Here is a 24,803-nt window from a genome sequence, read left to right as displayed (position 1 = left end):
TCAGTTATAACTTCAGAAACATCTCCTTAGAATGGAAATAAAAATAAATCTCTATATTTAATCCCGTCACTCCATACTGTCCACTGACTGCGCGACTGCATGGAATAAAGCATCCGTCCAACATGTGTCAACAACATAATATTTTTATGTAACACTGTAAACGCATAATAAAATTTCAATTAAATCCCAAGTGTGGAAAACCAAGCCACACTCCTCAACACAATCGTCGTCCGTTAATCTAGATGCTTTTCATTAAGTGTTCTCGGTCAGTCTACCGTAACCCTATAAATACAGAGGTGAGCGCCGTGGTAAAATGCTGCACCATATGGCACTTCTGGCGGACCATGCAAATGGCAGGATTCGGAGGGAGAGGGTCTTTATAGGGACCATAAAGATTTATTGGTAGGCTACATAAAAATATGTACCTTTATGTCAGACGAGTCCACTTCTTTTTTAATTCTGGGACTGTGCGCTCCGTGCTACTGACAGAGTTCACTGCTGCAGCAACATGTTGCCGCTCACTCTGCTTTTTGTTGTTGGCGATCCCATCTGTGACCACCGAACAAAACTACTTTTCGGGCCTCCATCTCACCCAAAAGTGTCTCCACTTCAGCCTCCGTGAAATTTCGCTTTTTTGCTTTTCCTAGTATTTCTGCCATTGTTTCCGACAAGACATAATACTTGCATCTGAGTCTGTTTTATATGCAGATCGCATTCATGAGGTCATTTGCATTGACCATTTATGGTTAAAAAGGGGCGTGTACAGGGCGGAACGTGAGGCTGATTCAGCTGCGCACACTTGTAGGCACTCTGTGATTTATAAAGCAAAGATTGCGTACGGTGTGCGTACGCAGGGTTTTATAAATCTGAATATTTTTTGGTGCACACATAACTTGGCTTTTGGGCGTACGTACACTTTTAGTAACGATCCCTCGCACAGTTTTATAAATGAGACCCCAGAGGCCTACAGGGAGTCAGTTTTGGCATCGTCCACCCCACCTGTCTTCGTATCACCAACGGCAACACTGAGAAGAGCTTACTGACCCCAGAAGATGCCCAGTTCTATGTCGCATAGAAACATCATTCCTCATGCCACTCGAGTGGATAAATAAACTTCATCCAACCTACTTTCCTGGAGAGGCCGTATCTACACTGAACTTAACTCAGATATTGCAATGACACTTTGAGCAGTTATTTTCCACCTTGTGAAATTTGAATATACAACTGCTCCCTGATGCCAATGGTGGAACGACAGTGTGTGAGTAGCCTACCAACTTGATCTGTTGATAAGGCTTATTGTATTCTGACTGTTATAACCTCTTTTGCCTTAATAATTTGACAAGACATGTTATGCAGGTTCGTTAGCGTTTTCCTGTAAATCAAGCACCTTAAATGTGCTTTATCTTTCTTAACTTAGAAGAGGTTAGTGCGATCTTCTGTTTGGGGGGGGATCTGCATTGGTGTTACGGTTGCGGACTGACGCCCCGCCCTCATGGGTAAAATCCTCAGTTTGTCGACGGCCATGCAAATGACCATGTGTTTTCCCCGCGTGTGATTGGTTGACCGTTATGTTAATTTTGATGTGCCTTTCTCCGGACGTGATTGGTTGCTGCATCGGAAGGCCGAGGATCCAGGAAGATAAAAGACGGGCAAGCTCAACATTCACGGCAGCTCGTCTTGGATTCGCAGCTTGCCATATTGGGTCTTCGAATGGTTATTGGTTGATTGATGAGGCTCTTGTTAGCTACCTGGGAACTGGGCCAGGGTTGGTTAGAGGTTATCGAACACCGACACGCAGCTATACCTTTGTTAAAAACACTAGTCACAGGGGTGCTGTTCCGCTCATGTATTTTGGGAGCTTCTCTTTTGGTTATATTAATTTCTTGTATTTGGACAGCACCCAATGGTCCTTTTCCTTTTGTAGTTTTGCCTCCTCTGTTTGTGTTATATTGATTACCCCAAGCTCCGGGCTAAATAAACTACTTCCAGTTAACCAAAGACATCTGGTTTTATGTTGCCACCCCTTCCCCTAGCGGGGGACGTAACAAAAGGGAATTTGGACTCCCTTTTTAGTTTTGTTTTCTCTATTCTATTTTATGTTTGTGTTTTCATATGGAAAAGATTGACAATGAGGCCTTTAAATCATCTAGAGTCAAGCCACTTAATTCCACATATTTTTGATGAATATGACGTCACCTAGTTCCAACACTCCAGGCTCCATTAGGCTCATCAGCTGGAATATTAAAGGGATTCATCATCCAATTAAGCGCAGCCGACGTGCATCAAAAATCAGTAGGTTCAGACATTATTTTTCTGCAAGAGACCCACCTCCGTACTAATGAGCACACCAAACTTGAGAGAGGATGGGTTGGACAGATATTTTGTTCCAAATACATGGATAGGTCCAGGGGTGCCGCAATTCTAATTAGAATAGGAATTCCTTTTGCACCGACTTCTGTAATTGCTGATGATAATGGGAGATATGTAATTGTTGCTTGCCAACTTTTTGGGTCCCGAATTGAACAGATAGATTTGTTATCGTGACAGGCCTAGTTATCACTCTGACTCATGACTGCTTTGTTGTTATGTGCTGATGCTGATCAGCCTCTTTTGGCAAGCTTTAATTGAATGAACATGTCCTTTGAAGTATGTACAAAATAAGTGCATATAATGTGTAGAAATTTAGTGTCCATGACATTGAATGACTGCCTGATTGTTGAGTTGATCTATTCGACTAAGCCCCTAAAATAGTTGTATTTATTTATCCCATGCTGTCATAATAATGTCTGGTTGTCATTATGTTTTGTTTTTTTTGCTAGGGTGCCCATGGGGTGGGAGATGTGGGGGGGGTATGTTTTTGATGTTTGCATGCATATTTTCAAAAATCTATAAATAAAGTATAAAAAAAAATAAAAAAAATAAAGTAATCAAAGTTGATCACGTTAAACTTTCAAAATGAACGCAAAGATTAACGCGTTCATTTTGACAGCACAACTATTTAGTCATAATGTGACGCTTGATGCTTGCGTGAAAACCAACTTGTAGGAAATTCAGATCCATGTTATTGAGGAGCAAGTTATGGGGTCAGAACAGTCTCATTAATAATGAATGCACAAAGGATTCACAAATGTATTTTGTGATTTATATATAAATTACTCTCTTCTCACAAATACATTTCAATGCACACATAAATGGATATCTGTATGTATAAATGTAAAATAAATCCATAAACATTTCTGATCCACACACAAATGTAACTTGTTTTAAATAAATGTAATATAAATCCATAAATATATTAATTAAAAAATGATTTGCAATTTTCATCACAATGTATTTGGATGTTGTTACATTTATATACAAAATGTTAAACTTGTATTTACAAGACGTTTTTCATTTGTGAACTTATTTGCATTTGTGTGTGAACTGGTCTGTATTTATGTGTGGATTTTTGAGACTCTCCTGTCGTCGCTAGATTCACAAATGCATTTTTTTCAACAAGGAACTCTGTAGCCAATAAGATGCCTCCCTCGTTTTCAGCCAATCACATGACTGCAGTTCCGACCTCTGAGTTCCCTCTGTCAAATGTCTACTCTATGGGAAAGAACATGTTTTTTTTGAATGATCGTACATAACAATCTCTAGGTGGTGAAGAAGTAAAAGCTGCGTCACGTTTAGCTACACATTTTTTCCATCTAGTTTTGACTGGGTTTTGGGATTATCCGTGCCGTTAAAGTAGTAAACGGCACCGATGAAAAAACCCAGTCACTGCAGTCATGTGATTGGCTGAAAACGAGGGAGGCATCTGATTGGCTACAGAGAGTTCGTTGTTGAAAAAAATGCATTTGTGAAACTAGCGACGTCAGGAGAGTCTCAAAAATCCACACATAAATACAGACCAGTTCACAAATGAAAAACGTCTTGTAAATACAAGTTTAACAGTTTGTATATAAATGTAACAACATCCAAATACATTGTGATGAAAATTGCAAATATTTTTTTAATTAATATATTTATGGATTTATATTACATTTATTTAAAACAAGGTACATTTGTGTGTGGATCAGAAATGTGTTTGTGAAACTTATTTTTGTTTATGGATTTATTTTACATTTATACATACCGATATCCATTTATATGTGCATTGAAATGTATTTGTGAGAAGAGAGTAATATATATATAAATCACAAAATACATTTGTGAATCCTTCTCTGTGCATTCATTATTAATGAGACTGTTCTGACCCCATAGCAAGTAGAGGCGTGTTTGTGTGTATAAACGGTTGTGTTTCTGTGCATACAAATACATACACACATATTTACACACAAGCACAAGCACAAGCACAAGCACAAGCACACACACACACACACACACACACACACACCATGTGTTTGACTTTGGCCAGCTCCTGCTGTTGGAAGGTCTCAAGCTCGTCACGGTCATCCCTCTTCTGGAACAAAGTGAGGCTCTTCTCCGTCAGCTCCTCCACCTGCATTCTTAGCACCTCCTTCTCCTGGGGAGCCAACAGGCGTTCAGTGTTTAGTCATTATTTGTGACTTATCAACAGTTCCACTGCGGATACCTATCTAACTTCCGGTCTTGGTTAAACACTAGTCATGGTTGCCCAGATGGATAAAAAAATCCTTTAGGGTACATGCCTTATTTTGCATGCTGAACGTTTTGCCACCTTGAACCATAATGTCCGTCAGGATAGATTTTGCTGTACATTGAAAAGTTGCGAAAAAAATAAAAACAATTCTAAAAATCAACCTTAATTCCAAATGATCTATGGACCTGCCTAAGGGGCCGTGTCCACCAAAAGCCTTTTTAAAAGGCGGAGCGCTCCGTGTACTGCTTTCAACGCGTTTGTGCTCGCCGCTCAAAAAAAGGCGCACGGGGCTTTTTTTGTTTACGTCATTAATACGCATCATCGCTTGTATCCATAGATATACAGCTTCTATCTGTTGGCTCCATCATCTGGCATCTGACACCTGAACGTCCTCTCTGGTTGCTCCTACAATTTTATTCGAAAAATGAATGCAAGATTAATAGCGCTTCTTGCCGTGGCAGGCAGCGGAGGTTGCGGACGATCCCCCTGCGCCTGTCGTGGTTGCCCGGAGGAGAGTGCGGGTCCACAGCATTAATCGTGGCAGGAGGCAGTACGGGGAATACCACCTTTAACGTGAGGTCGTACAGGACCGGACACTCACTCACAGCTGTTATTAAACTTTCGTCCGACATGTTTCAGTTTGTTTCAGTTTGTGTTCTGTTGATACTTTTAGCCTTGCCTCCTCCTCGATTTTGATTGGTCGTTCGAAAAAAGCGCCGATGACGTGGAGCGCTTTTCTTCAAAAGTTCAACTGTTTTCAACTGGGGCGCGCGTCTAAAAGCGCGAGGCGCGCGGAGCGTTTAACCGCCCCGGGCGGCTTTTTAAAAGGCGCGCTGCTTGCACGTTCTGCCATAGAGAATGCATTGCAGACAGGCGCTCCGCCTTTTAAAAAGGCTTTTGGTGGACACGGCCCCTTACTCAGTTTTAATTGATAAAAAAATTATTAAATTAGTCAGATTTATGAAAAAAAGACAAAGATTTTCTTTTGAAAATGGCGGCTGCTGGGATAGGCGGCGCATGGACTGTTAGTAGCTTGTGTGAATGCTTGCAGTCCTAGTTCACTCTGTTTTCAAAACGCTATTATAATATTAAGTTAAATCTGTTTATCTGTAGGAAATGACGATGCATTGAGGTGTATCCCTGATGGATTATGAGCCTGTGAGCCTGCCGTCCATCAACACTCACCTTCTCAAGAACCCCCATTTTCTCCATCCATTCCTGTGCGTGGAGAGAAATGCATTACAAAGCATAATGTTTTAGCCTTTTATATTCAACCTTTATTTTACTTGGCAGACATGTTTAATGAAATGATAAATTGTGTTACATCTATTTGTAATCTAGCTTTTCATTTTCCATGTCAATAACGCTCTTTCGAATTGAATAGAAGGGGGTCCATACCTGGTCCCTCTTCTCCAGGGCCAGAGTCAGACCCTCAGCCATCTTTGCTCTACCAGCCTGGTTGGACTCGTTCTGCTCCTGCAGCTTCCTCATTGAAGCTGGTGGGGAAAGAGAAAAAGAAAGAGACAGAGCAGCCAGTTTGTACGCCACTAACAGCAGAGAGATGTTATCACAGAGAAGCACGTGCGAAGCAGAGATCAGACTACTGACACTCAAGTCAAATCATTTAAACATATATTTATACATGTAGACATATTTTTTTAATACTAACCTCGGCCCAGTTAATATTTACGGTGGCGCATTGCATTCACATCACAAAAAAAAGTATCAGGTTATCTCGTAATAATGACATAAATATCTCATAATTATGAGAAAATATCTCATAATTACGAGATCTTTATGTAATAATTACGAGATAATTATCTCATAATTATGAGATCTTTATCTTTCTGTATCTCGTAATTATGAGATAGTTATCTCGTAATTACGACAGTCGCGAGCTTAGGGATCGTCTGCAAAGTGCAAAACAGAAAACGACCACAATGGTCAAATTTCTATACCGTCTCCATTATTGACTCTAGAGCCCCACAACTTGTTCCATATCTTGGCCTCTATATGGTCTTACTACAATCTTTAGTTTTGAAAAATATAACCCTCTACTTATTTTAAAGGATTTTTCATTTTGCAACAATTTCAATAGCGTCCCCTCCCCATTAATAACTCTAGAGCGCCAAAACTTGTTCCATATAGGCATGAACCTATGTGTGTGTGTGTGTGTGTGTGTGTGTGTGTGTGTGTGTGTGTGTGTGTCTCTTTTTGGGATCACTCATAGCCTTTACAGGAGCTTATATCCAGTCAGGAATTTATAGCATAGGTATTTTCGGGAACTTTGAAAAATGAATCCATACTGTTAGATCCGATGTTGTTCTTTATTGCCATATAAAATCCGTTTTCATCGCGTATTTTAGTTAGGGATTTATGCTAATCGCCTGTAAGCATGTGGTCATTAGCAAAAATGCAGGGAAAAAACCTAAGGACATTTTTGAACAAAGTGTCTTATGTAAAAAAACAGTTATGCTTTGGGCATAGCAACCATGTTTAGTGTTTAAAGGCCCACTATGCAACTTCGGGCATTTCTTGGCTGTTTTCTTGGTTTTGGCACGCACATTTCTCTACACAGCGCCCCCTACAGCTTCGTAGTAGATATTTCACAACACTGTCGTAACAACTCGTTGACGACCCTTCCCCATGCACTTCTACGCGAGCCATGTGCATTTGTTTTCAAAGAAGCCGGCGAATGCGTGGAGCCATGTCCGAAGTAGATGTTCATAAAGTGTAGGCAAGGTTATACATTTTTAAAAAGGTGTATTTGTATTGCAATAAACATAAATCCATCCTTTTTTATAGTTGACGGGGAGAATGTATATCCTAGATTATAATTGTTATATCTTAGGTTGAACAGAACAATCAGTGTAAGAGGTTTGGCCAACAATAATCTAAATAAAGAACCTGGATTCGGGGATTCAGTCTGTATCTGGGGGACGAGACAGACGAACAGCAAAACACCCAGGGAAACAAAGGTGTTTATATGGTTGCAACCAAGCAAGCTAGAAACATACAGGGCTCACAACAAAACGGTCGAGAAAACAATTTTTACAGGGCTCACAACAAAATGGTTGAGCAAACACATTTGTACAGAGACTATCGACATCAAGAATACCACGAAGACAAAGTTCACCCAAAGGTACTTTCAATTTCAAAAGCAACACGGCCGAGTCGGCGTCTGATTTGCAGTCTTCTTTTTCTTTCAGTTCACGCTATTCCTGAAAAGCTTGCTCAACGTTTACTCGTGTCTGGCCTCTCTGTCGGTCAGTCTCCCTTTTCTCTTATTCTGTTCCTCCGACATTGGGTTTCTCTGTCTCTTTTTAGTCGGCTGATCTATGATGAATATAACAATCCCTTAGTTACTTGTGCTTATATCGAGCCGGTTCCGCGTTTGGGGGTCTGTGCCGTAAAGCACCAACGCCCGGAGTTCAGAACTTTCAACGCTCCAACGCGTGACGCTTAGCCACGATAGCCAATCAGCGTGGAGCTTGACCCGACGTCACCGACAGAGAGTAGTGACCCTTGCAAAGAAGCATACGGCCGACATCTTTCTTTATTCTGGGGGTGGAAATAGTAACATAGTTACGCCATTAAATGCGTTTATGGAAACATTTTTAGCGAGAAATGTGCATTTTACTTTCATAATGTTCGCTCGGTGAATGTGAAGGATGTTTGGTTTGATAGTTATGACGAAGAGTGAACGCTCCGTTCACTTGCATGGACAGAGTCTCTGGTTGCTAAGCAACCTCAACGTCTTGGCGGACTATTTCTCTGCTGATCAACACTACGAATGCTGGAAACACACCAGACACAGCATGTGAAGTTATTTAACCCGATTATCGTTATTTATGAGTCCTTAGCCCAAGTGAAGGAGTTCAAGTACCTCGGGGTCTTGTTCTCGAGTGAGGGTACTATGGAGCGTGAGATTGGCCGGAGAATCGGAGCAGCGGGGGCGGTATTGCGTTCGCTTTACCGCACCGTTGTTACGAAAAGAGAGCTGAGCCGCAAGGCAAAGCTCTCGATCTACCGGTCGATCTTCGTTCCTATCCTCACCTATGGTCATGAGGGTTGGGTGATGGCCGAAAGGACGAGATCGCGGGTACAAGCGGCCGAGATGAGTTTTCTCAGAAGGGTGGCTGGCGTCTCGGGATAGGGTGAGAAGCTAAGTCATCCGTGAGGAACTCGGATTAGAGCCGCTGCTCCTTTACTTAGAAAGGAGTCAGCTGAGGTGGTTCGGGCATCTGGCAAGGATGCCCACTGGGCGCCTCCATTGTGAGGTGTTTCAGGCACGTCCAGTGGGGAGGAGACCTCGGGGAAGACCCTGTACAAGGTGGAGACCTCGGGGAAGACCCTGGACTAGGTGGATAGATTATATCTCAACACTGGCCTGGGAATGCCTCGGGATCCCCCCGTCAGAACTGGTCAATGTGGCCCGGGAAAGGGAAGTCTGGAGCCCCCTGCTTGAGCTGCTCCCCCCGCGACCCGACCCCGGATAAACGGATGACGATGAGATGAGATCGTTATTTATATCCGAGATTATTTAATCTAACCCGATCTAAACTCTATCATGCACCCAAACACGGCGGCGTTTGGGTTTCCTACCTCGGACTCTAGCGCAGCCACAGGCGCGTTGGGCGCGTTGAACCATTTTTGTGACACACAATGATCAAGCGTCAGGTTAGGCGCGTTACTCGCGCTATCCAACGCGAGTAACGCGGTTGGTGTGGCCGTACCATTAGTCGATTGATCCATGATGAATGCAACAATTGCCTCGCAACTGGCTGTTTATATCTAGCCGGTGCCATGTTTGGGTGTGTGTCTGTGCCGTAAAGCATTTTCGAAACTACAATCTGACTACATTTTCGAGGATACTTCCGTTGCGTCACATCCGGATTGTGTCGGTCCCAACAGAGCAAGTTGCATATGCGCTTTTTCACTGGAGAGGCATGGGTAAATGACACACCCACCAATCGACCCAGAAATGGATCCAGAACCATCAGCATAACTCTCAACATGCATACTTAATGTAATTTTGGCTAAAAAAGTTGCATAGTGGGCCTTTAAGCATTAGGCAAAAATCTGTAAATAAATTGTGCAAATTATATTTGCGTTGTGGCATTTTTTGTTTAAATATTACTATACAAAAATATAAAAATCTGTAAATGAAGACACAAAAGGCAAAGTTACAACACCAATAATCCCATCTAGAGTAATACACAGGACTGTTTGAATAGGATTTAAGTGCATATTCTCCTCTCAAAGTGCACCAGATTCATGCATTCCAATGTAAAGGGTACAAAAATAATTAGACCGGGGGAGCATGCCCCAGGACCCCCCTAGAGGGTTTCGGGGACCACACCACCGCTGCTGAAATCTTTGCCCAATATAAATTCCTCAAAAATAAGAAGATATATTTTTCAAAACTAAAGGTTTTAGTAAGACCATATAGAGGCCATGCCTATATGGAACAAGTTTTGAGGCTCTAGAATGAATAATGGCGACGCTATTGAAATTGTTGCTAAATAGAAAATCCTTAAAGGTCCCATGGCATGAAAATCTCACTTTATGAGGTTTTCTAACATAAATATGAGTTCCCCTAGCCTGCCTATGGTCCCCAAGTGGCTAAAACTGGCGTTCGGTGTAAAACGAGCACTAGGTGTTCGGCTCGCCTTTGAAGACAACGGAGGGTCAAGCTTGCTGATATGGAATGTGGTCCCATATGTCGTCATAAAGCATCTAAGCTCCTCCCCTTTCTCTGCCTTGCGCGCCCAGAGAATTTGGCCCGCCAATGAGACACGACCGTGCGAGCGCCACATGTGTGTATGATTACACATACTGTAACGTAAGTGTTTGCTGTCGGTTCTTTAACGTCTCTTGTATTTACACAACGAGACTGTAGTGGGGGTTATCTCAGCCATGGTTGAGAAGGAATTGGGGGAAAGGAACTTTGGCTTTGACTCCCTGAAGTACATGAACTGCGACATGCCGCCAGTTGCCGCGAGGCACCACCGCCTGGCAGCGGGCAGCGAGCAGCGGGCAACCGGCAGCAGGCAGCCGGCAGCAGGCAGTGTGTGGTTCAGTCTACTTCAGATTGATGTGGAAGTGGAAGAACCAGAGACGTCAGAGAACCCAACCAAGTCGTTTGTGAATCATAATATCGTCTGGAGGCGCACACAGCTTTTGGCCGTGATAATATGTATTATATGATATAGATATCTATGTATTATATGATATTATTTAGATATAGAGCTCCAGGACTGTAATGCAAGTGTTGTACACTTCCTTGTTATTTGGATAACCGTTCTGCTTTTGGTGTTATGACGCATAACACGTCGGACTCTCGTCTCTGGTATTTCTACAACGAGACTCGTAGTGGGGGTTATCTCAGCCATGGTTGAGAATGAAATGGGGGAAAGGAACTTTGGCTTTGACTCCCTCAAGAACATGAACCACGACACGGAGGAGAAAGGGATTGTTGGCGGCGAATGTCTCCCGCTTGAGCCCCACTTCCCACTGCCGAGGGACCACCGCCTCGGCGCTGCAGGAGGCGGAGGTGCCTAAACGCTGCCCGTCAACAATCCCTTTCTCCTCCATGTCGCGGTTCAGTCTATTTCAGATTGATATGGACGTGGAAGAACCAGGAACGTCGGAGAACCCAATGCGGTCGTTTGAGATTCATAATATCGGCTCACACAGCTTTCGACCGTGATAATATATTTAGGGGTGTAAATCTCTGGTTTCATCACGATACGATATTATATCGATTCATTGGACAACGATACGATATTTGCCGATATCAAAAGTCTGCCGCGATACGATTTCGATTCAGGGGCATGCGATCGATATGAGACGATATCATATGCCCATTTAACACAACCTCTTACATTCACATCAACTCACATCAACTTAATTATAATTTCATCATTTTATTTCTTTGCTCTTCCGGATGTTTAAAACAAAAAAATCAATTTTTAATACAAATAATAAAGTGCCACATAATTGCATTTAAGTGCCAAAGGTTTTTTATGGCTTAAATTAAAGAGCCTGTAATGATCTTTCATTTTGAACGTAGACCATTCCCAACCTATCTGTGTGGATAGTTTTCTCCTAAAAACAAAACATCCCTCGGAATCATCTTGGCTGTTAAGATAAGCCGTCCGTGTTGCCAGATTGGGCACATTTTTCAGCCCGATTTGGCTACTTTTAATCACGTTAGGCTGGAAAAACAGGACATATGCCCAATCTGGCAACACGAACCGAAACTAGACATCCTCGCGCTCACACATGTGCTCGCTGTTGCCTCGTTTAACCGGTGAATGGATACGAGCGGCTTGGCGCTTTGCGCAGAAATAGTTTCACAAACACCCGCGAAAGGAGATATATAATAATAAAAGGGTGTAATACTGCGATATGCATCGATGTTTGGCCGTTACATCGATGCAGTTGGATCGTTCGCCAATCAATCGATGTATCGATCTACATCGATGTATCGTTACACCCCTATATATTATATGATATAGATATCTATGTATAATATGATATTATTTAGGTATAGAGCTTCAGGACTCCCGTGTGTCCTAGAATATTTACAGAACACGGCTAAAGGCTGTGTGCGCCTCACGATTGCGATACATCCACTGTAAACAGAGCGCATGGTACCGTGGCTGCAAGCTGCTCAGGGCCACACCCCCACCCTCCTCCTTGACCCGCCTCGCTCCTCCTCATTTGCATTATAGATACAGACACCAAAACAGCGCATTTGGGGGAAGCTCAATGTGACTGGCTCGGAGTGGCTGTAACTCTGCACTACGGCTGAATTTCGGGAACTTCTTTGAATACCGTGTTAGTGGCCCACTCATACCTATATTAAAGCATCCATAAAATAGCATGTCATGGGACATTTAAAAATAATTTGAGATATATTTTTCAAAGCTAAAGGTTGTAGTAAGACCATATAGAGGCCATGACTATCTGGAACAAGTTGTGGGACTAGAGTCAATAATGGCGACGCTATTGTGGTCGTTTTCAGTTTTGCACTTTGCAGACAGTCCCTAAGCTCGCGGCTGAAAGCCGACAGCTCATAGAAGCCAATGCAATTCACTGTATGCTAAAAACGGCTTTTTTGGATGAAAACAAGGTTGTAGCTGGTTCTCTAGGTTACTACATTTAGCTAGAGGAGTCATTGGTGTCGCAACGACGCTTCCCTGATGAACTATTGAACCGCAAACTCAGAATCTGCCCATTTCTTTCCATTTTTACGGAAGTACTGAGTCCGACCAACAATCAATTGAACCCCATGTGGTGGAAGACTAGGCTATGGGATTCTGATGTCGTAATTACGAGATAACTATCTCATAATTACGAGATACATATATCGTAATTATGAGATAATTATCTCGTAATTATGACATAAAGATCTCGTAATTATGAGATAACTATCTCGTAATTATGAGAAAGATAAAGGTCTCGTAATTATGAAATAATTATCTCGTAATTATAACATAAAGATCTCGTAATTATAACATAAAGATCTCGTAATTATGAGATAATTTCTCATAATTATGAGATCTTTATGTCATAATTACGAGATAACCTGATTTTTTATTTTTTTATGTGAATGCAATGCGCCACCGTAAATATTATACTATTATTATATATAATACTGTGCCTAGGAGAATGTGGTCTTTACTCGGTTAACGTGCAGACCATTCATCCATCTGAGTACACTGAGGCTATGCACTCCAGTATGTAGTACCCCAAGCGTGTCACCGCAGGAAGCCAACCACATTCTGCTACTGCGTGTGAATGGAGGAAGCGGCCACCGTCACCAAGGCACTGTCACTCAAATCACCCGGTGACCGGACGGGATTGCGGTCGTAGAAGGAAAACCAACAGCATGTCATGTGACCAGCGATAGCCACTGATGAGGCGCCAGACAGACATTAAGCAGGGGCGGTTTGTGGGGAGTCAGGGGTGAGGCAGGGAGCAGGCGGGTGGAAAAGAGGGGAAAATAAAAAGGTACGTACAATCCTGATGCTTTTCTAACGCAAACTCAACCTTTTCCTTGGTCTTCTGCAATATTCTCAGCTGCTCAGCGTAGTCTAGTGGGGAGATGAGGGGGACCCCACACACACACACACACACACACACACACACACACACACACACACACACACACACACACACACACACACACACACACACACACACACACACACACACACACACACACACACACACACACACACGAGAAAGAATAGGAGAGGAGTAGGGAAGGGTGGGGGGACAGGAGGGGGGAGGGTAGGAGGCGGGGGGGAGGGGGAGGGTGATATGGGGAAACAACACAGTTGAGACGGAATGAAAGCAAAAGGAAATGCTTTTCTAGCATTAGAAAACCATTGGGGTCTGAAAAGCTACAATTCCCTTTAAAGAGTGAGATGAAACCAAGTCTAAGGACCAGAGCCCCTGGCAGTTAATAGAGGGTATTACAACTTTATTTAATGTATTTCATATTGTGATGAATTGGTTTTCTGAGAGATTCACGTGAATGGTTACTTTTTAAAAGGCTATGGAGCAGCTTTAAACCATTAGTAATGCACCGGTGAAGATGGCACGGAGGAGGGGAACATCACGCTACTCCATACTAATGTCACAGAGCTGACCAAGGCTCAAGGCGGTTCATCTGGACAGTTCAGCTGGTTTCGATCCGTGGTCGTGATTGTGTTTAGTCGTGTTTGTTGTCCCTACCGGTGAGCTTGGCCTCCAGCCTGCGGACCTGGTCGTTCCTCCGGAGGACCTGCGAGGAGAGGTCGTCCCTGGAGCTGCTCCCGTCAGACGCCTAGAGCGACAACACAACAGCCAATCAGAACCTCCCGTCAGACGCCTAGAGCGACAACACAACAGCCAATCAGAACCTCCCGTCAGACGCCTAGAGCCACAACACAACAGCCAATCAGAACCTCCCGTCAGACGCCTAGAGCCACAACACAACAGCCAATCAGAACCTCCCATCAGACGCCTAGAGCCACAACACAACAGCCAATCAGAACCTCCCGTCAGACGCTTAGAGCCACAACACAACAGCCAATCAGAACCAAGGTCAACACGTCTCTTTAGTCATTTCATGTTGGGATGAAATCTCAACAGTTTATCACCTCAACAATCTTATCACCTCAGCTAAAATTTAAGAACAACTTAAACCATTGTTTCATTAAACTTCCTCGAGTCGGGGGCACCACTCAGACAAATCATATATGTTCAAATATTGCTTAAGCATGTGTGTGATAAAGCTGGTTCATATCTGTTGTACTGCATTACACACTACTAGATAGAGCTGGGACGACTAGTCGACATAGTCGACTTCAAAAATTCGTCGCCATGAATAATTTGCGTTGACGCGTCGCCTCCCCCAAAGATAAAAGTTTGTTTGTTTATTAATATTAATATTCGAATATATTCGAATATTTATTAATAATATTTGGACAAATTAAATGCCTTCAGCAAGACCTATATGGTATAAAACTCGGCCAAAAGCCGAGCTCAGAGGGTTTGTTTACCAGCGTTGCTAAGGTGACCAGTCTTGCGTGTTCCAACGGTTTATTAGGTATCTAATAAACTGTCTAATCACTTCATTCACTGCCTCTTCCGTGGTCATTAAAATATTATGAATAGACTATGTCGGGTTCGGATCTTATACTCTGGTGTAAAGAGAACTTTTGTCATGTTATGTAGCTGTTGACTGTCGAAATTCCACGATCTAGCAACCAGTTCTAAGTAGCAAGAGAACTTTTGTCATGTTATGTAGTTCTAGTCTAGCTGTTGACTGTCGAAATTCCACGATCTATCAACCAGTTCTAAGTAGTAAACACACACTACAAGTTGACAATTTAAATTACATAAATCCTTTTCGAAGTTGAGCCACTGAGGTGGCAGTAGTAGTAGTAGTAGTAGTAGTATACTGTGTTATCAAATAGCACAGGGATGGGCAACTTTCATGATAAAGAGGGCCACATTTTTCATCATAACCATCGGAGGGCCACATGACTGCACACTTCAACTAAACGTGAGCCGAGAGAAGCTACACAATTTTGAATTTGGTAGATATGATTTCCTGTATTCTGGTGCATTTTGGGGATGGCCACTACCTAAAAAATCATCCAGAATCATAACCTATGTACGGTATGTTAATTGAACCAACATACATTAATTTCATGTTTTCCATGCTCAAACGGTGAATGGTCAGTATTTTTATCAGTGCAAAGGGCTCACATACATCATCAATCAATGAAGTCAAAAAACTGAAAAACAGTGGCCCAACATTAAGTGCAACAACTCAATGAACTCAAACCCAACAAGCAGTTGTAGTAGTTGTAGTGGCGACTTAAGTGGATATCTTTAATGACTGATATCGCTTCTAAGCAAACTAGACGCATGGGTTTGCCTTCGAATTCTATGAATTCTTCTCATCTTTCTTGACCGAGTTTTCTGTAACTCGATCAATTATTATTATTCTTTTTTTTAATTTTTTTTATTATGTGCGGGCCTGACTGAGTGAGGATGCGGGCCGCACTGAGTGAGGATGCGGGCCGCATGCCGCCCGCGGGCCGCCAGTTGCCCATCCCTGAAATAGCATAACAACAACACATGTGGATTTATGCTATATTTATAATGTGAAATAATCGGTAACTGAAAAAGTAATCGTTAGATTAATCGTAAAATGTGTCGTTAGATTGGTCGACTAATCGAAAAAAGAATCGCTAGATTAAACGTTTGAAAAATAATCGTTTGGGACAGGTCTACTACTAGACTACTAGCTTTTCACTTAGCCACTCCTACACTCAGCTAGCCTTAGATGACATCTCCTAGCGTTGCCTGCCCTCACAGACCCCTTGCTCATAGCATATGTTTTCTGTCCCACTGTGATGACATGTTTTTCTTGTTGTTTGACTGGAAAAAAGATACTCTCTGTGGAACGGTTGCTCGTCAATGATTCAAGTCTCACTCAATAATTCAAACCTCTGGAACTGTGATCTGCTTTAAGTGTCTGAGCTCTCAGACCTCAGTGAGCTTCCACTAGACAGGCTTCTCCAACACAGGAATGCAATTAATAGAAATAATTAATATACATGAGGAATTGGTTCAGCCTAGTTATTCACAGCACAAAGCAGTTTTTTAACATAAACAGCCAAATCACAACACAAAGTTTGCCAGGATGATTCACTACCTGAATTCAAAATAACTTTCTGAAATGACCCATGACATGCCAGCAGGTGTGGCCTTACAAGCTGTTTTGAAAATCTGGCTCTTAGGACATCACAAGTGGGTGTGTTCACCTAGATTTGTGGTGGATGGATGATAAACGTTTGCTACCGTCCACTGGTTAGGCTGGTAGACTGATCTATTTAGCACACATCTAGGTGGACACGCCCACTTGTGATGTCATAAGAGCCAGATTTTCAACCGGCTTGTCAGGCTAATCACACTCACACCTGGTGGCATGTCATGGGACCTTTAAGAGTCAGGGAAGAAAGAACTGGGGCCAGATTCAAAGAAGTATGTTCAGATGCTTAAGACACTTGAAATAACTCGTAATCTCTGTAGTAAAGTCCTGAACGCTGATGAACAAATTGCGATGTTAGTATAGTGTGTAATAGCCTATTACCATTTCACTTTCTATGTAACAATCATGCACATTTTAAATTAGTGAGAAGCGACATCTTAAATTGGGATTAATAAATATTGTAAATAGCAGCAATTAAAACTAGAAATCTATATTATCAATAAATGTAGGATCTCAGTTTTCAAGAACCCTATTCATCTTCATTTAAAAAGAAGAAAGACACATACATTCTTAATGTATCCTTTGGTTAATATGTAATAATAATAATAATAATGCATGGTACGTCAACTGCACAGAAAAGGACAGGAAATCCCTCAGTCGGGTCATAAGGTCTGCTGAGAGAATAGTTGGACTTCCACTGCCTCCCCTGGATGACATCTTTAGGACGCGCTGCCTCCGCCGAGCATGTGGCATTTTAAAGGATGAGACTCACCCTGCAAACCATCTCTTCACCCTGCTACCCTTTGGCAGGCGCTACCGGGCCACTACAGCCCGCACCTCCAGACTGCAGAACAGTTTCATCCCCAGGGCCATCACATAACTTAATAATCACACTACACTCCTACCCTCCACCCAGCACAACTGCACTTTTGTTAGTGGTTGCACAAACAAATTTCGTTGTGTATCCAATGCACAATGACAAATAAAGTCAATTCTATTCTATTAGCAGTTTTTCTTAACTTTCCTCATAAGTCCAATCTTCAGAAAGAAAACAGCTGTCAAGATCTTTGAGCTTAAGATGCATTAAGATCGTCATGGCGATACACTTATACACCACAAAACATTCGCTTCATAGGGGAGAGAGTGAAACCAAGTGTCATAATACCCCCCCCCCCCCCCTCCCCCCTCCCGCAGCAGAACTCACAAAGTCGTCTCCGGAGTCAGCGCCCCCTGAGGTGATGGACTCCTTGCTGGCGGAGCGCGGGATGCGGGCACCGGTCCGAGGGGCCGTGGCCGCCTCCTCTGCGATCTTCTTCTTCAGTTTAGCGAACATCTCTTCTTCGTATCTCTGCAGACGAGTCTGGAACGCAGCGGGGGAGCGGTGGATCAGTGAGGGGCGGTGGGCCGTCTGGGATTCAGGGGGAGACACGACGACGAAGGAGTAGGTGGAGTGTAGGGTGGTGCCATGCTGCTACATCTGGTAGAGAGGCAGAGAACCAGACATGGGTTCAAAATGCTGAGGAGATATGGTTCTCCCTCAGAGAACTACACATCTCCCTCTTACCAACACATAACATGCCCCAAGTGCCCGCATTCAATAACGGCTATGGGCAGAAGTCCTTCATCCATAATTTCACCAAAGTCTGGAATGGCATTCCCCATCACATTAGAGTATTACAATCCATCACACAGTTCAAAAAAGCTTATAAACTATTACTCCTCACCACATACACTTGCAAACACTGACTTATATAGATCACTGTCTGTGCTCAGTCTGCTGTTTATATGATTGTCCTACTGATGTCTGACGTGCTATGCCCCTGTTATGTATTGTATGTAAATGTGACGCGTGATGTGCCTTGTCCCTGTTACATGTTATATGTGCTGCAGAACAGGAACCTGCTGGAAATCAGCTATTTTACTGAGACAGGCGTGTTTTAAATTGTAACTTTGTTACTTTAATACTTTCCTGTATAATAAATAAAAAGAAAGAAAGAAATATTCATTCAGAGCGGTCTTCATTTACATATTTAACTATCTTGTTGCAGTTGAGAAACCAAGAGGAAAAAGCTTGAATGCTTTGCCCCTTTTGTCCTGGCTTTAGGATGTAAGGAAACAAGAAAAACAGGAAGAAAACAACAAGGTCTTGAAACTATCACCTAAATATTGAACGTGTTGCTCTGCCAGTTCTACAAACACACATAGCTGGTGGTGACATCATATATAGAGCCTCCGTCAGGGGGACATGTAGGTGGGAGTGAGCCCAGCCATGGTGACCCCCCACCCCCACCCACCTCACCAGTACACGATGAGATGTACTAAGTGGTCAAAGCATAATTTGCAGTAAAAAAGCCAACAGCCAGTGACCCAGAGCATAGCTCTGACAACCACATTTACCTCTGAGAAGACACAGTTTGACCCACATCTGTGTGGGTTTATGCCTCCAATATAAAACATATCGAAACGCACCAAAATACATTGAGTCACGAGAACCTAATATCTTACATAACAGCTGGTATAGACCCCGGATCTGACTATATAGCTGCCTTATCTATACTACTAACCCACAGTAATTAGAACCAACCAGTGTGTATATAGTGTCACCTACATTAGCCTGCTAGGGCTCACTAAGTCTTCTTTGTCTTACCATAAAACACTTGGATACAACTGCTCAGTCTGTAGTATTTTATATGCACAGTCAGTGGTGAACTCCTTTTTTCGGCGCACAGACTTGCCAAGGTTGATCAAGTTGTTATTATTCCCCAAAGTGCTTCAGTTTACCCTGATGCTCCTATCGTCTGACAGGCTAGCATTAGCCTGTAGCTAACAGCCTGCGAGCTATTACAGCAGCTCCACGTCATCGGCCCTGCACACATGTGACCATCGACGTTCAGTCTGTTGATATTTTATGACGTGACCAGATTTGGATCAGAATGCGCAATTATAAATGTAAAATGTAAGTGCAAATGTTAATGTAAATCTAATGCTACATATGAAGAATTTTTCAAGAGGAATATGAAAGCTTTCATAATTGTTTAATTAGTTAAATATTTTCGTTGATCTGTTTTTGTACTACTAGACCTATATATTAGTAGGCTATAGTTAGGTGAGAGCTGCATTATGGTAAGCCGATTTGACATAAATACGCTAGACTGGATATGTGTTGCAGATATCTGCAATTCAGTTTTGATTAGAGATATCTAAAATTGTAGATATATGTAACTTTCATTCCGCCTAGTCAAAATCAAATTACAGATATATTGAATTTGAGTTTTGACTAGGCAAAATGACGTTACAGATATCTTGAATGAAATTTCCAACTATTCAAAATGTAATTACGACTAGTCAGAAAGAAGTTGTTGATATCTACAATGTTAATACCGGATAGTAAAACTTAGTTAATAAATGACAATTCGGCTAGCCATACTGCATGCAGCGCTCAACTATTGTTCTTCATAAGTTGTATTAGGTGAGTGCTGCATGCAGGGCTCAACTATTGATCTTCATAAGTTTTATCCTTTCTTTCTTTCTTTCTTTCTTTCTTTCTTTCTTTCTTTCTTTCTTTCTTTCTTTCTTTCTTTCTTTCTTTCTTTCTTTCTTTCTTTCTTTCTTTCTTTCTTTCTTTCTTTCTTTCTTTCTTTCTTCCTTTCATTATTATTCTCTACAAACTTTGGGACCTATCACCTTCCTCAAATTTTCACCTAGAGACTCCATTCACATTTTAAAATATTAAAATATCTATTAAAATAGAATAGCTTGGAATCGCGAGCCTCTTTTCAGATTTTTTAAATATTTAATACTTTTTAATATATTCTACTTTTAAAATATTGTAACCGAGCGTTTTATTGTAGCCTATGGGTAATATATAAGGAAGAATCGGTTAACATTCACTGAACGGGGCAATCCACTTTAATTTCTGCGCTCCCAACAGAGTCAAAACAGCAACCCACACGCAGACACTTCCTTTCTTCTCCTTCAGAATAAGAGTCCCTGACAGGAACTGGGTTACAATATTATCTTATCACTTGTCACTTTATTTGTTTCGAACCAATTACTTTTTCTTAAATGGTGTGCATGTTTACACTGTTTACTCCATTTAGACTTTGAACCTTTGTTCAAATCCCTTCACTTGATTTAAGCCATTTAACGTTCTTTACGTCTTAATCTATGTGGCTTTATTAAAAATTATGTTCAACCTCACTTTGTACCACAGCACTCACCGCAGTTTCTGCATGAAATGCATTTTCTAGTTATATATTATTATTTTATGTGTGCATGTACCCATTATGTTGTCCATTTGTTCATTTATCTGAGCAAAGAAAACATCCTCGAAGACACTAAATGAATTGTGTTAAGCAAACAAACAGCAGATTGACAGCAGGTTCAGTTCTGTCTGTCTCTCTTTTTCTATCACTACTTTCAGTCATGTCTTTCAGTCCGTCTCGCTTTTTCTATCACTACGTTCAGTTCTGTCTTTCTGTCTGTCTCTTTCTCTATCACTACTTTCAGTCATGTCTTTCTGTCAGTCTCTCTTTCTCTACTACCTTCAGTTGTCTTTCTGTCTGTCTCTTTCTCTTTCATGAAAATAACCGCCGTATGCAGAGAGGTGGGTCTCGCAAAGGACTTTTGTGAGACGCTTCTTTGAGGTGCGCAAACCCAGGGTTGCCGCAGGTCCAGTGGGTGATCATGCAAGGAATGTGGTGTCTGTGAATGAGACTGTAATGTAGATATGTCTGTGTCTCCTATGACCGGTATTAGAGTTGTCATAACTCGCGTGGCCTGCGCCTCGGACATGGGGCAGGGGACAAAGCGCAGCGAATTGTAATTGACAAGCTCTTTGAGAATACAGACATCTTGTGCATACAAGAAACATTTTTATCGAAACAAGACCTAGTGAACACTGTTAATAGAGACTTCCATGGGGCAGGGGAGTCCACAACAGATGATAGCACTGGAATACTGCGGGGCAGAATCCATGGGGGAGTGGCCATACTTTGGCATAAGAAATACGACCCACTGATCAGTGTGATTAGGTTTGAGGTTGACTGGGGTATTGTCATCAAAGTTGCACATAAAAGCAAAGCTTTTGTTATTTTAAACGTTTATACTCCATATGAATAATTACTCCGACAAGAAATCTCTGTTTGGCCAACACTGTTTTGTGAAGACAGCAAGCTGGTTCTCTCCTGCAAAGTACTTTTGCCTGTAGATAGCTAGACATATATAAGTGAAGCATGGCATACAACATCCTGGCTGGATCACTGTGTATGTACAGATGATGCTCATGACTGTCTATAGAAAATTGCGATAATGTATGGGATGGCTACATCACATACCTGTCTCATTGATGTAAAATGTTGAAAGTTTGCCTGAATTGTCCATATGATAACCATGAACCAATAGGGAAACTAAATTGGGCAAGGATGACAGAAAAGGACCTCTGGCATTACAAGTCATTGACTGATAAGGGTTTTAGTAATGTTGATATCCCATCTGATGCTTTCATATGTGATAACATTAACTGTAAGAACCAGAATCATAGTAAAGATCTGTGTATAATACTGTATATGACAAGATTGTGAACTGTCTTATCCGTAGTGGTAAGCTATTTTGCAATAATAGCTGTAAACATAATGTCAGACCAGGATGGAATGAATATGTGTCTGAACTCCATGCAGTGGCCAAAGAAGCTTTTAAAACCTGAGTGTTATCAGGGAAAGCTAGGCATGGGCCTGAATGTGAGCGTAAGAAACAGGCAAATGCAAGATTCAAGTATGCCGTACGCTTTAATTAAAAGAAACGAGCAAGCTATGAGGGCTAACTCCATGGCCAAAAAGCTTCAGCAGAATAATGCCTATGATTTCTGGAAAGAAGTTAAAGGTTGGGTATGGGATTTGCGAAACGCCAGCAGATTTTGAAAATACACAACTCAAATGGTCCTACCCCCTCTCCTTCAACGCTGACTCTGACTCCACCCATTCCAAGTACCTGGACGCGCAATCATGCACGAGCGCGAACAGAGATGCGCGAGAGCGAGCCAGGCTAGCGTAGGTTTTCGTTTAACAACATGGCACTACATTCAGCTGTAAGTTGCACCCAGTACCGCGGGAAGTAGAGGTGCTGGGGGTGCTGCAACACCCCCTGTCCGAGGCCCTGTCTTATCACAGAAAACGATCATTTCTAAAAACTCCGGCCAAAGTGGAGATTTCTGAAAACGCCGGTTATGTGTTGTCGTGTCAACGGGGAGAATCGGGATTTTAGGTTCTGAAGCGTCACATTATGCACCAGGAAATGCTTAACGTCATGTTAGCGCCCGCTGGCGAGTTTATTTTTTGCAGGGTGGTAGCGGGAAGCTCGTGAATATTCATGAGGGAACTCATCCCTCATTGGCTGGGACTTGGCTCGCAGGGACTTTGTCAGAGGGCTTGTGAAAACAGAGGGCTTGTGAAAATCACGAACGCAAATAAATGAAACGTTGTTATAAATCGACACAAATCATTGTATCAATAGTGTGACACATGTTATACAGTAGTTGTTTTTGACGAGTTAGCATTAAGAGCTAACGTTTGTTTTGGCACTTACAGAACGGTAGCTATATTGCCGTGTAGTAGGTGGATTGATAGGTGAAAATCAATATTAAAATTAATTTAGCCCTACGCGAAAATATTCTATGGATAGGCCTACAGACTTTATGGCCCTTCTTTCTATAATGTAATTGGTTGTGGGGTGTGGCAGAACCACTATGAACAAATATCAGAAATCATACGGTTTATTCTTATCAATCTTCTACACCTAACCTCCAGCAGCTCCATCTCCTCAAAGTTGACATGGGTCTGGCAAATGTTGCAAGCTTTAATAAATCCTGCCATTATGCTCACTACTTCTAGAAACAGAACAGAATGGAATCTTAATGGAAATATCAAGACATGGATGGACAACAATTAGAAAAAAAAAACTTGGAAACAATCACCAGCTGCCGAAATCACTGCGATGCGCTATACATAACGTTATAAAATATAATAAATAAAAAAATGATTTACTACAGTAGCCCAGGCTGTGACACATAACAGTTTCACAGGGGCTTTTAGACGAGTGAGCTAACATTTGTACTTACAGAAAGGATAGAGTTGCCGTATAGTAGGTGGGTATCATGTGTCACATTATTGCTAAAATGATTCGTGTTAATTTATAACAACGTTTAATTCATTTGCCGATGCGCTATACATAACGTTATAAAATATAATAAATACAAAAAGGATTTACTACAGTAGCCCCCGTGACACAGTTTCACAGGGGCTTTTAGACGAGTGAGCTAACGTTTGTACTTACTGAAAGGTAGCTATAGAGTTGCCGTGTAGTTGGTGGGTATCATGTATCACATTATTCGTGTTGATTTATAACAACGTTTAATTCATTTGCGTTCGTGATTTTCACACAAGCCCTCTGACAAAGTCCCAGCGAGCCAAGTCCCAGCCAACAAGTCCCAGCCAATCAGGGATGAGCTTCCCGCTACCACCCTGCAAAAAGAAAATTCGCCGCCCGCTGTACCGTATTGGTCCGAATATAAACACAAACCCCATTGTAAGACGACCTATATTTGGAAAAAGATTTGAAGACCAGATCTTGTTTTTATGAATAAATAAATTGTATTCATTGAAATAATATACGAAAATAAAAAGGCATAGAATAAAACACTGCATTGCCACTAAACAGTAGTGCAAATAGGCCGTACTGATGTGTACACCAAAGACTATTCCTGACACTCCTCTGCCCCGCTGTGTTCGCTCTGGCTGTGGTCGCTCCGAACTGTTTCGGCCCGTGGCAAAGCGAGTCATCCTCGCTGCTGTCCAAGGCATTTTGAGACGCAGCATTTATTTAATGCTCATATGACCTAGTGCTGAAAAAAGGTTATAT

General features: G+C 42.0%; 1 protein-coding gene across 5 annotated transcripts in view; it reads right to left on the bottom strand.

The window, feature by feature from the left end:
- The window catches only part of golga1 (golgin A1), a 45,723-nt gene extending 21,316 nt beyond the window's left edge, over positions 1-24,407 (bottom strand). The window contains exons 1-7 of one of the 5 annotated variants that reach the window (XM_056591485.1): positions 24,219-24,407; positions 18,094-18,366; positions 14,357-14,447; positions 13,636-13,710; positions 6,005-6,102; positions 5,792-5,824; positions 4,382-4,510 (exon numbers count right to left, since the gene is read on the bottom strand). In XM_056591485.1, coding sequence (XP_056447460.1) covers positions 4,382-4,510; positions 5,792-5,824; positions 6,005-6,102; positions 13,636-13,710; positions 14,357-14,447; positions 18,094-18,222 — 555 coding nt within the window. In that variant the 5' untranslated portion in view covers positions 18,223-18,366; positions 24,219-24,407. Of the gene's footprint in view, positions 1-4,381; positions 4,511-5,791; positions 5,825-6,004; positions 6,103-13,635; positions 13,711-14,356; positions 14,448-18,093; positions 18,367-19,536; positions 20,131-24,218 lie in introns of those variants that run through there. The other 4 variants (XM_056591484.1, XM_056591483.1, XM_056591486.1 and 1 more) reach the window with 4 other exon arrangements.
- Positions 24,408-24,803: the final 396 nt, after the last annotated feature.

This window comes from Gadus chalcogrammus, chromosome 6 (genome assembly GCF_026213295.1).
Source record: "Gadus chalcogrammus isolate NIFS_2021 chromosome 6, NIFS_Gcha_1.0, whole genome shotgun sequence".
Lineage (NCBI taxonomy): Eukaryota > Metazoa > Chordata > Actinopteri > Gadiformes > Gadidae > Gadus > Gadus chalcogrammus.
Note: the sequence above shows the minus strand (reverse complement) of the source record. Positions and strands in the feature narration are given on the sequence as shown.